The following is a 17,069-nucleotide window of genomic DNA, read 5'->3' as shown; positions in this document are numbered from 1 at the left end:
ACTTTCCGTATGTCAAAAGCCGTTGTTACAAAGGAAAGTTCCTGGTAACTGATTTTAACGAATTTCTGTGGAAGGAGTAGTTTTTGAGTATACAAATTTCAGCACCAATGACACAAACTTCTTGACAGTAGCAATATTACAATAAATATGTCATGTTTGCCTTCTTTTCAATGGTAAAAGTAGGGGATGATGTTTTCTTTTATCATCTGTTGTAAAGCATTTGTTCAGCAAGACAAGAAAGCCATATTTATTTGGGGTCTTTTCATCCCAAACAGTGAGCCATTGAACCCCACATCTCTGCCAATGAGACAAGCTTCAATTGTACCCAAAAAAGGAAAAGCAAAAGCAAAAGAACAAAAAAAAAAAGGTCTAGTTTTCAGTGACTTTAAACTATAGAAAATCAAAGTATTAGGTATATGATCCGGATAGGGATTTGTTGTTTCTTATTGGTTAATATGATTTGACTACAATTCACAAATATACATATCTCTAATTTTAAACTATAACAATTCAGTCATAAAATATAACAATCATCGATCATAATTAGCTGCTTGAGAGCTAGTGGGCCTCTCACTTGTTAAGGTCACCCGAGCAAGCTGGGGTTAGAGGCAATACGGTCAACTAGTATGAGATGGCTGTGGTCCTTCTATTTGTTCGTGCTATCCAAACACTTGTTGAAACAAGCGAAGAGATCATTTGTTCGAAAACTATTATCGACAGTTAATTACATCCATTTTCTATCCCAAAAGTAGGGCTGGGTATCGGTCATATCGGTCCGGCTAATGGGCTTATCGGTCGATAACCGATAAGCTATCGATTAACCAAATCCTAACCGATTACCGATTAGAAATTTTACTGAAAATTATTGGTTATATCGGTAATCGGTTAACCGGTCGGTTAAATCGGTTTTTTGTGGGCTTTTAACTAGTTGCTAATTAGACCAAAAATTAATTGTTTTGGAGGCTCAAATATGTTTTGTTGGGCTAAAGCCTAAAATAGCTTATTAAAAATTAGTTATTTTTTGGTATATTTTTTGCTAAAATAGTTTATTGAAGCTTTTTTTTTTTTTTTTTTATATTGATCCACTACAATATAAAATAAAAACCAAAACGACGTCGTTTTGGTTTCAATAATAAATATAAAATTATAAAAAATTAAAAATTAAAAAAAACTTATCAGTCATATCAATTTTTCAATAACAAATTATTAACCGACCGATAAGCTTATCGGTATAAAATTTTTAACCGATTACTGACGTTCGGTTAAATTCGGTAATCGGTAACCGATTAATCTATCCACCCCTACCTAAAAGAATAATCAGACACATATGTTGACGTTTAAGCAGGTTGATTGATTGACTACCCAAAATATTCTAAAGATTAAAAAGTCTTGCTTTTTTTTTTGTCTTATGCATTGAATCAATAACTAATCAAGTTTAAAAAGTCCCCAACGCACCAAGTAGTTTTTAATTGAGTGTAACCATTTTATTTTAGGTGCTAATCTGAAAGCAACCATGTTATAGTTGATGATGTAAATGATTTGACAGGTGTAGTGTTGTGGAGATAGTCACAAGAATGAACGGCTGATTTTGGCTAGGAATTGGTCAAATTTGTGGGTTTGCATCTTCATAATTCTAAATTGAACCTTCCAACGGACAAGTGGATGTTTACGCGGACGATAATGTTAAGAACTTATCAACCTAACGGGTCGTTTACGATGCAGAACACTTCTTTTTTCAAAAGAGTTGGCCAAAATAGCTAACAAATTAATTTGATTTCCTCCTTTTTGTCTCAAAATCTCCTAAAGTTATTGGTTGATTTCTTTCTTGTTTTGAACAAATCTTCCCAAACATGACCATAACCCATGTGTGAAAAAAGTTGTTCAGTCAGTTTATTCGAGTCCTTATTCTCCCTTCCTTCCTAGTCTTTGTGTGGTCATGCTTTCACTTTACCCCCACTATTTTTCATTAAAAAAACACAAAGTATGCTTTTCTACCCATTGAAGGCAATAATGCAAAAGTCTGGGCTACCACCACATTGTACAAATTGTTATATATATTTCTATATATATGAAAGGTGAAATTAATTGCATAAGCCACCTTGATTCAATCACTCCATCCTTTTTCTCCTCCTTATTCTAAAAGAAAATATCAATAGTAAATTAAATTAATAAATAAATATATTTAAAAAAAAAAAAAAAAAAAAAAAAAAAAAGGAGAGAGAGAACCTATTCACTTACCAATACAAGATAAGAATCAGACCGTACCAAGAGTAGGGCCCATTGGCCCAATCCAGGTAAGCAAATGGAAGCACACCCGAGCGGGCCCAGGCACCCCAGGTACATCACCCTACACAACTTCTCTGTCCGGATCAAAAATCATTTTATTTTTTATTTTTAAGATAATTATAATTTAATTAATTAATTATATCGAAATAATAGAATTATCTGAAAAAAATCTACAAGTAATCTCATCTCTGAGCCTCAAAAGTCCACAGTAGCGCGTCAGAAAGTTCCTGCGCGTTACTCCCCGGCTTCGTTCACACTCACTTCATCCTTTTGTTGAAAAACCGAAACCCTCCCACCACTTCTCTTCATTTCAGCGGCAACGTCAGCTCCTCCGAAACCCATACACACGCACGCAAGCCCTCTCTCTCTCTCTCTCTCTCACGCAAACGGCAAACCCAATAAAGAGAAAGAGAAAATGGTCTCGCTATCCCTACTCCTATCCCCAAATTTCTAATCCCTAATTTCCCGATTGCGAGCCTTTCTTCTGTCTCTGAGACTAAAACCCTAAGAATCCAAAACCGGAAATGTCCACCACGACCACCACGAGCATCAATACAGGCGGCGAGGATCGAGTCCTGGCCACGGCGCAGCAGATCGTGAAGAGCCTCAACACGCCGAAGGAGGTGCGGGAGGACATGCTTTTGATCTTCTCCAGCTTCGACAATCGGCTCTCCAACATCTCCAACTTGATCAACGGCGAGGATTCGAAGGCCGAGGACGACCGGTTTGATGCGGCTGAGAAGGTCATCCTGCGCTGGGACTCGAACTCGGTTGACGCTTCCAGGCACTCGCTCAACTGGGAGGACTCGCACGAGGAGGCCGACGAGTACTTGTTGGCGGTCGACGAGATTCTGAACCTCATGGACGAGCTATCTGTCCGGTCCGATACGGAGATCGTGGACCGGGCCGAGACGGCGATTCAGGTGGCGATGTCGCGTCTAGAGGACGAGTTCCGCCACATCATGATTCGGAACACGGTCCCGCTTGACGCCGAGCGCCTCTACGGGTCGATCCGCAGGACCACGCTCTCGTTCCCGGTCAACGACGGCGAAATCGTTGACGACGACTTCGAGAGCTTCAGCGAGGAGGACCGTAGCTCCACGCAGCGGTTTCACGAGCGTGGTGCAAGCATAGGCGATGACGTTTCGGTCGATTTGATCGATGCGAAAGCGGTAGATGAATTGAAAGAAATTGCGGACCGGATGCTTCGCTCTGGCTACGAAAAGGAGTGCGTGCAGGCCTATAGCAGCGTCCGCCGAGACGCTTTAGACGAGTGTCTTGCAATTCTAGGGATTGAGAAACTGAGTATTGAAGAGGTTCAGAAGATTGAGTGGAACTCCTTGGACGAGAAGATGAAGAAATGGATTCAGGCTGTTAAGATTGTTGTTAGGGTTATCGTCAGCGGTGAGAAAAGCCTCTGCGATCAGATTTTCAATGATGCCGACGGCATCAAGGAGATTTGCTTCAACGAGACCGTGAAAGGCTGCGTGATGCAGCTGTTGAACTTTGGCGAGGCAGTTGCGATTGGGAGAAGGTCGCCTGAGAAGCTTTTCAGGATATTGGACATGTATGATGTGATGGCGGACGCTTTGCCGGACTTGGAAGCAATGGTTACTGATGAATTCGTGATCAATGAGGCGAAAGGAGTGCTTTGCGGACTGGGAGAGGCGGCCAGCGGGACATTTGTGGAGTTTGAGAATGCAGTGCAGAGTGAGACATCGAAGAAACCGATGCAAAGTGGTGACATTCACCCGCTGACCCGGTATGTGATGAATTATTTGAAATTGATTGTGGAGTACAGTGATACTCTGAACTTGCTGTTGGAAAGTGGTGAAGATGATGGGTTTGATGCTTTGCAAAATAATGATAATGATGACTCCAAACTGTCTCCGGTGGCCCATAGGTTGTTGTTGTTGATATCCTCGTTACAGTCCAATCTTGAGGCTAAATCGAAGCTCTATGAGGATAATGCGCTGCAATATATATTTCTGATGAATAATTTTCTGTATGTAGTACAGAAAGTGAAAGATTCGGATCTTGGGGAGGTTTTAGGTGATAATTGGGTTCGTAAGCGTCGTGGGCAGATACGGCAGTATGCAACAAGTTATCTTAGGGCTTCTTGGAGCAAGGCATTGTCTTGTTTGAAGGATGAAGGGATTGGTGGGAGCTCAAGTAATGCCGCAAAGGTGGCTTTAAAGGAAAGATTTAAGAATTTCAATGCATGCTTTGAGGAAATCTACAGGGTCCAAACTGCTTGGAAGGTTCCAGATGCCCAACTTCGTGAAGAGCTGAGGATATCTATATCGGAAAAGGTGCTCCCAGCATACCGCTCGTTTCTGGGGAGGTTTGGGAATCAAGTAGAGAGCGGAAGACATGCTGGGAAATACATAAAGTACACTGCGGATGATTTAGAGAGCTATTTGTTGGATTTGTTTGAAGGATCACCCCGAGTTCTACATCACTTGAGGAGAAAAAGTACATAGGATAAAGGACTCTTGTAACAGGTATGCCCCCTGCTTTCATCAAGGACTAGTTGGAAAGAAGTTCGCCTGTTAAGTGTAGCTTGATTGTATGATTTTTATTTTTGTTGTTAATGTGATAAACCTGGGATTTTATGAATGTTAATTCTCTCCCTCCCCACATGCTATATACTGTAATAACTTATGTACATGTGTTATAGATTTTAGTTTTTGTATGTGTGGATTTTGCCATGGTTCATGTATTTTATTCCCATGAATCGCCATTTGCGTTGAAACAACCTTGTGGCCCACTTAATTTGGTACCGTATGAGCTACTTGTTGTATACTCGCTGCTTTGGCATGTTTGTATTTTATATTAGTTTTTTTAGTGCAATTCTCTTGCCAAGTGTGTGTTTGTGCTTTTAAACAATCAAGCTCGTTATTGTGTAAGATGGGGTTTCCACAGAAACTAACACAACATATCAAGTTTTCCTGTTCTTCAGTCTAATTTGATGGGATATCTGGTGCATGATTGGAGCCAGGTGACAGATTGAAATGCGGATCAATTCTATTTTGAGTCCAGAAATAGGAGATATCATTACATTGATACTAATTAATTAATGGATTGTGATATTAAATGGTTGAATTGATGGGTGCTAATGCAAGAAGGATAGAATCAGAGATGAAGGCATTTGTGAAAATTTAAAAGAGAGCACTAACTGAGGACATGATATGAGAGATTAGGAGGGTTTGGTCATGTGCAACAATAGTCAATGATTGCATCAATAAGGAAGTGGTCTGACTCAAGTCAAGGGCTCTTCAAGAAAGAGAAGAAGAAAAGACAGGTTCGCCTAATTAAGATAAAATGTTATACGATATGATATGTAGGTCACTTTTTGTGTTTAATGATCAGCATATTAGACGCATGTTAGCACGACACCTGTAATACGTTTTTCGGGGTAAAATTTTCAACGCCTACAACAGAATCAATATATATAAGTTCACTTATGTCAAATGAACTAGATTGTCATTCCTTCCTTTAAGGCTCAGATTATAGAATAATCACATCATTTTATTTCTGCTTCCTAAGCATGCTCACAAAACCTGTAATGACAAATTTATCCATTTTCTAGTGTTGTCCATCCAGCAAAATTTCAACCCGCACCAATCATACATGTTAGAACTCAATACTCATCTTCGTGTTGAGATCATAGGCTTAAGGTGTACAGATATCGCATCTTTAAGGCTCATAAGTGCAACATCTAGCGCAATCCCTTTCCATGTTGAGAAAATATCTCAAGGGGGTGTTAATGAATAAGGATGTTGATAGGTTTGTAGACACCAGGAGGAACGTTTAAATATTATGGTTACTATGATAAGAAATAATATTTAGGGATAATTATGGTGTCAAGAATTTGCATCTTGCAAGAATTTCATCTCCAACTTGATGTTTTTGAAAGGGATTACATTTAGAGTTGCATCTACCATCAGGCTGCTGTTGATATTGTTGATTGGGATCTTACCAGGTTTTTGAAGTTGCTTTCTACGGCCTTTGGATCTAAAGAAGCTTTTTTATGTTCTGTTTCAGAAATTTCCAGATGACTGATGAAATTTTTGCAGTCAGGCAGTATTATCAGAAAACTCAACTTTAAGGATAAGTTCAGAAATTAAAACTTAATTCTAAGGGGATCCTCTTGTCAAATGTTGTCATTTATCTATGTAAGAAATTGTCAGAAGAAACCAAACTACATATTTTCAGAAAATAGTTTGTAGAAGACAAGATAAAGAAGAAGTAGAAGAAGAAGGAAAGACAATCATACAAGTTACAAGGAGCCCAAAGCTGCTGGTAAGGAGAAAAGTAATGAATATGTTGCCCCTCTGTTCCATCTAGTTTCATGTTTACTTCAATTCTGGTAGGAGCACATCACATCAGAATGTTGCTCCAAACATATTTGTCTGTGGATTCCAACCTTGTTGGTTGATCTGATCCAATAGCTTTTGTCTTGTAACGAACTCCCACCTGATCGGAACGGTACGTTTCCATCCAGGTGATTGGAGCTCATAAGTTCATAACCCCACATGCTTAATGCTTTTAAGCTCGTGTGACACAAAAACATGCCATGTTTGGTCTTGAAAACTGGTGGATCTCATCTGAGGAGTCCAATGAAAATGTATCTTTAATTGCACATATGCACCTTCCAAGCCAATTTTGTAGGTTATTGTTACAGTTTATCCATCTTCAATCTTTCTTAGCCATTGGTTACACTTCAGGCCCCATGTAACTTGACCCAAGGGGGGGACCTGCTTGCTCCATTTGGTTTCCCATTATTGCAAGGGCTACATCGACAGTCTAATGATTGTTTCCCAAACCATGAGCCATTGCAGAGCTTATGGACCCCCTTCCCTCCAATCTTTCGTGCTGTTATTATTGCCTTGTTCACTGGTCTAGGGAAGAGTGTGAAAGTAGCATTGCAACCAACCATTTATCTTTGGCAAAAGAACAAAAACTGAGTATGTTTGTTAATGTGTTTTGGTATGTGTATTTTGCTTTTGATTTGAAAAAGTTTTCTGATATGATATAACGGTAAAAGTAGTTGTGTTTTGAGGAGTTTATTTATTTATTATTATTCTTTATTATTATTATTATTATTGTCTTTGGCTTTGAGAACAGAAAATAAAGACGCTAACAAACATGGGCAATTTCGGTACTCAGAAGATATATAGCCTCATGGATTTACTTCCCAAATTACATAGCAATCAAATGATAATCGCCAACGAACAATGAGGCCGTGGATGACAAGCTCGTAATAATGAACAAAGCAGGGCTCGAGTGCCCTCTCACAATACTAATGATTAGTATTGTTATTTGTTTTAATCTTTGTAAACTAGGATGTCCGTCAACCGATATGAAGACCAAACAAAAATGTAGAAGTGGAGTAGCCACCATGCTGCAATAAAGAAAAGGCTGGCATTCTTTAATGATTAGTATTGTTATTTGTTTTAATCTTTGTACACTACGATGTCCGTCAACTGATATGAAGACCAAACAAAAATGTAGAAGTGGAGTAGCCACCATGCTGCAATAAAGAAAAGGCTGGCATTCTAACGTGGGGAGTGACGGAAACCAGCCTGTACCCAGATCCGAGCATTAAGAAAGGCCGTCTTTGTCCATTTTTGTTGTGGATTCCGCTGCCACGCTTGTCCTCAAAAGCCTCTAATGCATGCCTTACTTGACCTTTAACTACAAATTATGTCATTCACCAATAAAACTCGAGACATAAATCTGCAACATTATAGCCAGAAAGACAACATCTATCTTTATTTGTTTGAAGATTTGGGTGTGTTTACCTAACAACTCTCATAGAAATAGAGCAGTACTGATCATAAACCGCTTGTTCCACTGCTGATTCAAGCATACTTATTTTCAAGAACGAACCCATTAAATAGGCTAGGGTAGCCACTCGTATTTGCATGTCAAAAATATTAGTATAAAATTATATAAATCAACTATAAATTAAAAATAAAAAATAAACTTACTAATTTTATAGTAGGGTTTCATCGGATTTGCATGTGTCAAAAATTGCTAGCTCAAAATGTCATATGCTGAGTTCAAATAATAACAATACGTGAGAATAAAATTATATAGATCAATTATAATCCAACCCATTAAATTAAATTGATTATCCCTCTCAATCCTAACCTAATAATTTTGTGTTGAGTTTGTATCAACTTTGCGTATCGTGTCAAAAATTAACCCTACCTTTAAGAGATCATCATCAAGAAATGTGTAAATATATCAACCCCAAGTGATTCAAAATGCTTGCTTTGTTTTTGGGATCAGTCTACTGATGACGGCTATCGAAAACCGTGGAAGAAGTTTTACAATAGAGAACACATCCACTGTCCATAGAAAAATATGCAGGGAATATCAAGATTCGAGTACAAAGGTCACGAATAAGGAGCTTATTTGTTAAGACTCTAATACAAAAAACCTTGCCTCAAGTTCATCGACACAGCAAAATATACATAAAAGTTAGCTTAGTTCAACTGGAGAAAATTAATTACAGGAGCTTTGCCTACGCCACAATCACCACATTTGACAGTCTCCAAGAAAACCACCAAAGGGCAAGGGCAAAGATTATTACAAGTAAGAAGAGAACATATGGTGGAGGGGAAGTCAACCAGTGAGGAAATGATCAGAAATTCAGAATGATATTCTTGATGCCTCTTAAACCCTGCTGCTTTGTGGCAGCGGGAGAACACCATCAAAGAAATCACCAAAGTAGCCACGCGGCTCATGTACTAGCCTCGAGATGATGTCTCTGAGTGTGATCACTCCTTCCAGATTCCCGTCATCATCAACAACATATATCCGGTGGATCTTCTCAGAGTCGAGCAGCTGAATCAATTCTTTCATCGTGTTGTCCTTTTTGCATGTAATCATGCCATTCAAAATTGGGGAGACCTCATGATGCTTCTCTAAGTAGCTCCTAACAGCTGTCAGGAAGTTCTTTGCTGTGATAGATCTGTTATAACATGTCAAATGAGTACCATTGAAGTCAGCTTGATTGAGCACTAGCTATGGACCAGAGCCTAAAACAAACTTGATAGAATTGCAAACTTCCTTAACCCGATCCTCTTATATTAATTTTCATTTAGATATAGAATTCTGCTGTGGTCGACGATTAATGCATAGTACAGACAAGAAGTTCAGATTCATAAGCTTGTCATGTGCATCTAACATGGAAATAACTAGACCTCAAAACAAATACCCATGTCATCTATAGTAAGGGATCATCAGATCACTTCTCTGATGTGGTGAACTACAACACATTTGTTTTGTACGGAGGTCCACCGGTGTTGAGGGTTCCACATTGGCATCGACATTACCAGTTTTATTGTTTATGACTTTGACAATCAGTTTTATTAGTATGTCATTAGCTCTAAGGATGGAAAGGGCAGGTTGAATTATCTGATTAACCTATCCTACTGCCATCACTAATTAATCCCTTTAGAACTTCAACCGTCAAACATAAGACTTAACAAGTAACAAAAGAAGCACAATTTTAGAAATTAATTTGGCTACAAACCTATAATCATGATAGATCTCTGGTGTGGTTAGCAAGAAATGAATATCTCTTAAACTTATATTACCCACTGCCCTGCTACCACCACTTTCAACAACAGGAATCCCTCCAATCCTCTTTTTCCTCATCAACTTAAACGCCTGGAGCACTGGTTCATCCTCATAGACCTACAAAAGAAAGTAAGCATATAAGAGAATTTATTACGATGTGAACATGCTTCTAAGGCCAATCTTTCTAGTGTGCTCCAGTGAATTCCAAGTTCGAAGCCCATGAATGCGCTCAAATATCATAGATTAAAGACATTTTCTAGCGAATGAAGGGTGAGCAACCAAACATTTTGGTACAGTAGGGGCATTTTTGTAGGGCCTAAGTCAGGACAATATAACAAGGTTGGAATTCCTCATAATTCATAAAATCCAAAGGTAGATCTAATGTTTCCAGACACTGCAGACAGGAACTCTTGACACACAAGGAACTTCAATGGTCATGGTTTTACAAGCAAAAAACGTTGGGTCATTGATTAAACATTATGCACCGAGGACATATGTAACAAACTTAGCGTCCACAAGCAAAAACTGAGAGGAGAAATGCACCTTGATGACACGACCAGGGGTCATCACTGGAAGACCAAGCTCAGATAGTTTCTTGGTTCCCCAACTTTCAAACCATTGAAGCCCAGCACATTCAGCTAGCATATGAATAACAGCCGATTGAGTGATGATGTTATCGATTTTCCCTTCACCCAAATCAACCACAGGAAGACTCTTTAATTTGTACTTTGAAAGCAGCAAGAGCATAGTCAGAAAAGAGTTGGATGTCTGCAAAGCAAGAAATGGAGCCCAGCGGAATGACCCAGAAATGTCACGAACCTGTATGCCAAAAAGTTCATAAGCGTTTTCAGAATTTTTGAGGAAGAAGTAAAAAAGGCAAAACAAAGTGGGATGGAACAAAGCTTAAACTAGTTATAAAAGTCAGAAGTAAAACCTTTGTGTTTTTATACAAGTGAGAAGAAGTCAGAGCTTCAAAAAAATTTCCTGAAGTTGTTGCAGCAGATTCAGGGCCTAGGAACCCATTTTCAGCATTCCCTCCATTGGCTGCTGCTGCGAAAGCAGTTGCACTGGACGGACTCTTGGGAGATAGTGGTTCAGACTGTCAAGAACATTAGTCATGTTTTTAGTTTTGGAACTTTGAAGATAGCCAAGTCAGAATTACACATTCATGTTGAAACAAATCCTAAATGTATGAACTGAAAGCATCTAAAGAAAAGACTCCACATTATTAGCATATCAACAAGAAATAGTGGCCAATCTTTGCCCTAAAGGCTGAAACAATTCATCAGATAGTAACCCTTCAGTTAGTTGCTCCAAAAACCAAAGGGAATGATAAGTAGAGAGAATTATATCTTCACATATGCTTAAATCCAAGTCAAATTAGTCAAGTAGTTCCATTAGGTCCAATTTCGCAGCGGTTTTAGTTTCTTAGATACCAACATGTTGGAATATTTTATATATATTTTTTCTTATATTTGTCATCAATTCAAGAGAGCAAAAGAGATATGCAATTATGCAGGTTAATTAGGAATGCTAACCTGATGCAGAATCCAAACAACAATTCCTGCAAACTCAACTATGCCAATGTATCTGTCAATCCAACTGGCATCCTCTGGTGCATCAACATCCACCACGGGCGCACTAAGAATTTTGTGCTGCGCTAGCATTTGAACAGCTTCAGCTAGACTGGCGTCTGATTTTATCTCAATAACTGGATGCAAGAATCATGACACTTAGAACAGGAAACAAAAAAGGTATAGAATAATGAATATAGAGAAAACAATACAATTTGCACTTCATTTGCATCTAGTGCAAATACAGATATAAATACTCTTTTTGTTAGCCAGTTATCTCAAAAAGCTTTGGAAGCAGGCCTCACATTCACAGATAATGGGCAAACAATGTATAAAAAGCAACCCCACAATAGCAACTAGTAAGAAAGCATAGCATACACCAATTTCTATCTCATCTAGTTACATTTATCTGGTGGCTACCCAGAAAAGCTTAGATATACTTTTTCCACAGAAAAATCTAACCTTTCTTGGATTTTTCTTTTTCTTTTATCTTTTCCTCCCTAAAACAACATTAAATGTGAATTTTATTCAATTTTTTTTTTAAAAAAAAAAAAATATATGCTAATCAATCTTATCCGATAGCACAGGATATAATATTCTATATTTTGGATTATTTATTGATCTCTCTGTCAAATCACTTAAAGTTTTTCCATATAAAAATCTACCTTGCTCGGGTTTTTCTTTTTCTTTTATCTTTTCCTCCCTAAGACAACAAAATATGAATTTTATTATACATATATATATATATATATATATATATGCCCTCCCAGAAGTTTCTCGACCAATCAGAGAATACCAAAGGTACAGTCACTCTTCTTCACTAGCTTTCCCCATTCCATTATTTCAAAGCTTCCGTACCTCCTCATACAAACCATCTTAAGAAATTAAAACACTAAAAAAAAAAATCTGTTTCTTGCAGACAGCCAGCCAAATAGCTGGGATATTAAAATCAACCGAGATGATTCCCAAACTTTGCCTACAACCATTATAACATGCATATATATATGAAAATTGATACCTTTATCTGAAGGAGCCGGAGGGAAAGCAGAGACAGGGATGCTCTCAAAGCAAGCGTTGAGCTTCTCAGTGGGACTGAGCTGTGGCTCCATTACATCCCACAGATCCTCCACCCTCATCCCCAACTTCGCCTCCGGACTCGACAACCCACTCCTCGGACTCTCTCCCATCGCCTCCATCACACCAAAACTCTCTCTCTCTCTCTCTCTTTCTCTGAGACTCTGAATCCGACAAGCGTAGGATCTCTAACTCATCATTCACATTAATAATTACTATATATCAATTAAGAAAACTGACATCTATAATCTGTGTAGTAAAACTTGTTATGCACGAGTGATCATGACGGTTGAAAATGTTTATTTTGAGTTGAACCTCTGTGATGCGTAATCTTTGAACACGTGGAGAGCTGTGATGCATGGGAGTGCATTTGTCGTGATGGACTTGATCCGTCAACTGTCTGAGTCTGTGACATCCTATTCGCCATGCTTATCCGATTTGTCTTTTTCTCTTTTTATTTTTTTATAAACGTATAATTGATTTAGAATTAGAAAGAAAGAGAGACAGTCTTATCCGGATTTTAATGTTGTCCGCTGGTGCGCTACTCAAACGCGCACCCGTGCGCGTTTGGCGCCACTTATGTTTGGTGGGTTAACGACACGTGGATACCGCCCCGGTATTATAGTCTCGGCTATCACGTGCCGTTAACAGTTAACTAGTTGCATACTTGGATGTAGTTGTAGGCTGTGATCGAGTGAAAAGTAATTTTAGAAAATCAAATGAATCACAAGCATAACAGTGATTTTAATAATTATATTATTTTTAAAAGTATTCAAGAGAAATTTGAACTAGTGATTTTCGTTTCAGGAGGCATAGTTCACAATCGATTGAACTACTTCTTAGAGACTAAAAAAATAAAAATAAAAAAGAAATAAAATGGGAAGATACCATTTGACATATTATCGAGGGTTTTAACAAAAGTAATGTAGCATGTTTAAAATCTTAAAAAATTTCAAACTGAAGCACAACCAGCTTTCTTTTTATATTCATTTTGTATCTTATCTTCTTTCATCACTAATAATCTTTTGAATTTTGGGTCTATCGTTCTTTAATTTTTTTTTTTTAATATTTTATATGCTATTCAGTTAGTAGTTGTTGTTATGAGTTTTAATCGCGCGTGTCATTGATTTTAGTACACAGTTAATTAAATCCTACTTATAAACTTTCGTCTTACCAAAATTAATAAAATAGATTAGTCATATTAAGAATAATATATTAACAAAACTTGAACATGAAAATTTGATTAGTAATTTTATATCTCGAAAAGCTAAAAGATTTATTTTTAAATTAATCTTATAATATTTAAAAATATAAAAAATATATTATATTAATATTTTAAAATTAAAAAATGCAACATTTTATCTTTTTGGCCTTGGACTTCTTTTTTTTTTTTTATTGAGTCTCCCATGCACAAAATAATCTAAAAACACTCAAAAACTACTTTTACCTTTACGTCACAACATAACATGTTTTCAAATTAATAATAATAAAAAAATCTAAAAAGCATTAATAATACATATGTTATATGGCCGATTAGTGCTATTTAGTATACTCGTGTACAGTTGTCATATAACTTGATGCCGTAGCATGGAGATAAAAATCAGTCATTAAATCGGGACTTATAATTAAAGGAAAAAAAAAATCCTTAGTCTAAATATTGTCACATTATCTAATTATATGACAGTTATACATAAATATACTAAATATAATTACTTTGTATACCCAGTGGGTTTTAATTGCCTCCCAACTATAATAGCTTATTTATCCATATTACCATATGGATTGATCCAACATCACATCTATTTTCGATTGGTAAGATCAAGCAAATGGTACACAAACTCTTGAGTTGAATTACATACAAATTTTTAAAACTACCAATTGGACTGGTTGAAATCAAATAATCACAAAGTTTAGGATACTCAAGCTAAGTTATATATATATATAAAAGACAAGACTGTTAAATCACCCTCTTATCTCAGAAGCTTAAACTTATATAAAGAGATAAATTTAATCACTTAATCATTACTTTAACGCTCTCTATCACGTGTAGGCTCAAACTTCCTTTTAAGAGGTGAAATCCAACACATTTAATATTTAATTTAAATGAGAGATAATTTGACGTTGTCAATAAATTTAATCACGTAATCATTACTTTAACAAATATTATACGAGGAAAAGACAATATGGTGATAGGGATATGTTATCATGATAGGCACTCTCTATAGTATAAGAATTGTAAACACTCTCTCGGATACAATTGGGTCATAACCTTATAAAGAGATACCGATAACAGACCATACAAGAATGTGTGTAAAGAGAAAAATTCACTTAATTCCATTGAACTTTTATCACTTTTGTAATTAACCTACAAAAATTAAAAAACTCTCAATTTAGTGCATTAAACTTATAATTTTTTGCAATGTGATCATTCCGTTAAATCCTATAAAAAAAAATACCCATTTTTTATTATAAAAAAATTTAAAATTGCAAAGATTTAAGTATTGATCAGGATTTAACGAAATTTGTAAAAATGCCAAAGTCTAAATCCTTCCATTTTTTATTTTATAAAAAAAAGGTAAAAAATGTAAAATTAATCCTTGTAGTTTACCTTATTTACAATTAGCTTCATGTGGTATCAAAATGAACTCAAAGGTCCATAAGGTATGCTAAAAAATAATTTATTCCCAACAGTCAAATTTCGTCAACTAATTTAACAGATTATGACACTGACTTAAATATGACAAGTATCACAATTTGATTGGTTTTAACGTTTCACGCTATCATAACAAGAAAAGTGCTAGAGGAGTCCTGCTATGATGCTACCAAATTGCATCAGACATATATTAAAAAAAAAAAATTTTTTTTTTTTTTTTGGTTAGTTAAATTTCTATGAGTTAATATTTAGTTTATAATGCCTCAAAACTTGTTTTTAGATTCAAAACTAAAACTTATGGGTGAAAAGTTAATCCTTTAGGGATGGTATCACCCAAAATGGATTCAATTATCTTAAATTTGGTGTTAATACTTCAAATTTGGTGCTAATACCTTAAATTTAGATTCCCCTTTAATATCTATCTTCTTCAATTAAAAAAAAAGAAGCAAAATGTCTGAAGCTTGGCTGCCTCAATTTGGCAGCCGAAAATCTCTATTTATGCTAGAGAGCGAAACAAATGAACCCAGAAAAATTTTCAAACTGAAGTAGCAAGGGTTTTTTAATTAAAAAAATCAATTCTCTCTCTCTTATCTGCCACTCACAGTCTGTCACGTCAGTTTGAAAATTTTTCTTGATTCATTTGTTTGGCTCCCTAGCACTTCTCATTATAACAAATTGAAGACATTGCAAAAAATTAAAAGTTTGATACCAAAAATTGAGAGTCTTTTTTTTTTTTTTTTTTTTATTTTTAACTCATGAAAATTTAGGGATATTTTGTGAAGTTTTTTCTTATTTTTTTATTAACGATTTATTTTTTTATTGGGATGGCATTTTGTAATATATTTTTTTTGGGTAGTTTTAAGAAGATATTGATGAAATCTTTAATTTAAATAAATATTACAAAAAAAAAAGGAAAAAATATAAAAAAGCCCCTCAAATTACCAGCTGTTTTTTATTTAGTCCCCTAATGTTTCAAAAGTGATAAAGTAGCTCCCCAAACTACCAAACTATTGCATTTTAGACACTCCGTTAGTCAAAACCATCAGTTTGGACGGAAACTGCAAAACGATGTCGTTTTGTTACGGGTAAGTTACTATAATGCCCTTTTATGAAAAAAAAAAAATTGGGAAAAATATAAAAAAAAGCCCCCCAAACTACTAGCCGTTTTCACTTTAGCCCCCTAATGTTCAAAAAGTGATAAAGTAGCCCATCAACTACCAAACAGTTGCAATTTGGCCACTCCGTTAGTCATTGCTGTCAAATATGATAGAAAATTCAAAACTACGTCGTTTTGGCAAGGGTAAGTTACTAAAATGCCATTTTAGAAAAAAAAAAAATCATATTAAAACAAGCACGCAAAACGGCACCGTTTTGCTTGAAATTAGGGTTTCCTTACACTTACCCAAACGGCGCCATTTTGGTAAGTGTTATGAATTGAAAGAAAAAATCTTAAACTCACGCAAAAAAAACCCCAACCCCAGTTTATCTCTCTCCCCCAAACCGCCGGCCACTACGTTGTTCTATTTCCGGCAACCTTCTCCCTTAAGTGAAAAAAACGCAACGCCCCTTTCTCTCTCTCTCTCTCAAAACCGACTGCCCCTACCTCCACCATCCATCACCACCGGCCACACCATCTAGTGGCTACGAAGCGCCACCGAAAAATTCTTACCCTTTGTAGGAATCAAACAAAAAAACCACGTTCGTAGATAAACAACATCGACCCGACAGCTATACTATGAAATACAATAAAAAGATTGAGTTATGGGTAAGATTTACAGGCTATCGGAGATAGAACGACATGGTGGCCGGCGGTTTTGGGGAGAGAGATAAACTGGGGTTGGGGGTTTTTTCGTGGGTCACCTGCGTGAGGTCTAGGGTTTTTTCTT

The 17,069-nt window shown here is 36.5% G+C and overlaps 2 protein-coding genes across 2 annotated transcripts; one reads left to right on the top strand and one right to left on the bottom strand.

Annotated features, from left to right (window-relative positions):
* Positions 1 to 2,483: 2,483 nt before the first annotated feature.
* On the top strand, positions 2,484 to 4,981 carry EXO70F1 (exocyst subunit exo70 family protein F1). Its single transcript, XM_059585608.2, has one exon. It carries the CDS (start codon positions 2,811 to 2,813, stop codon positions 4,767 to 4,769), a length of 1,959 nt encoding a protein of 652 aa, XP_059441591.1. The 5' UTR covers positions 2,484 to 2,810; the 3' UTR covers positions 4,770 to 4,981.
* Positions 4,982 to 8,662: 3,681 nt separating this feature from the next.
* Positions 8,663 to 12,730, bottom strand: KING1 (SNF1-related protein kinase regulatory subunit gamma 1). Its single transcript, XM_059587836.2, has 6 exons — positions 12,475 to 12,730; positions 11,421 to 11,593; positions 10,817 to 10,981; positions 10,426 to 10,701; positions 9,836 to 9,999; positions 8,663 to 9,271 (listed from the first exon to the last, which is right to left on the bottom strand). Exons 1-6 carry the CDS (start codon positions 12,650 to 12,652, stop codon positions 8,974 to 8,976), a joined length of 1,254 nt encoding a protein of 417 aa, XP_059443819.2. The 5' UTR covers positions 12,653 to 12,730; the 3' UTR covers positions 8,663 to 8,973.
* Between the last annotated feature and the right edge of the window lie 4,339 nt (positions 12,731 to 17,069).

The sequence above is a fragment of the Corylus avellana genome, chromosome 3, assembly GCF_965113065.1.
Source record: "Corylus avellana chromosome 3, dhCorAvel1.hap1.2, whole genome shotgun sequence".
Classification (NCBI taxonomy): Eukaryota; Viridiplantae; Streptophyta; class Magnoliopsida; order Fagales; family Betulaceae; genus Corylus; species Corylus avellana.
Note: the sequence above shows the minus strand (reverse complement) of the source record. Positions and strands in the feature narration are given on the sequence as shown.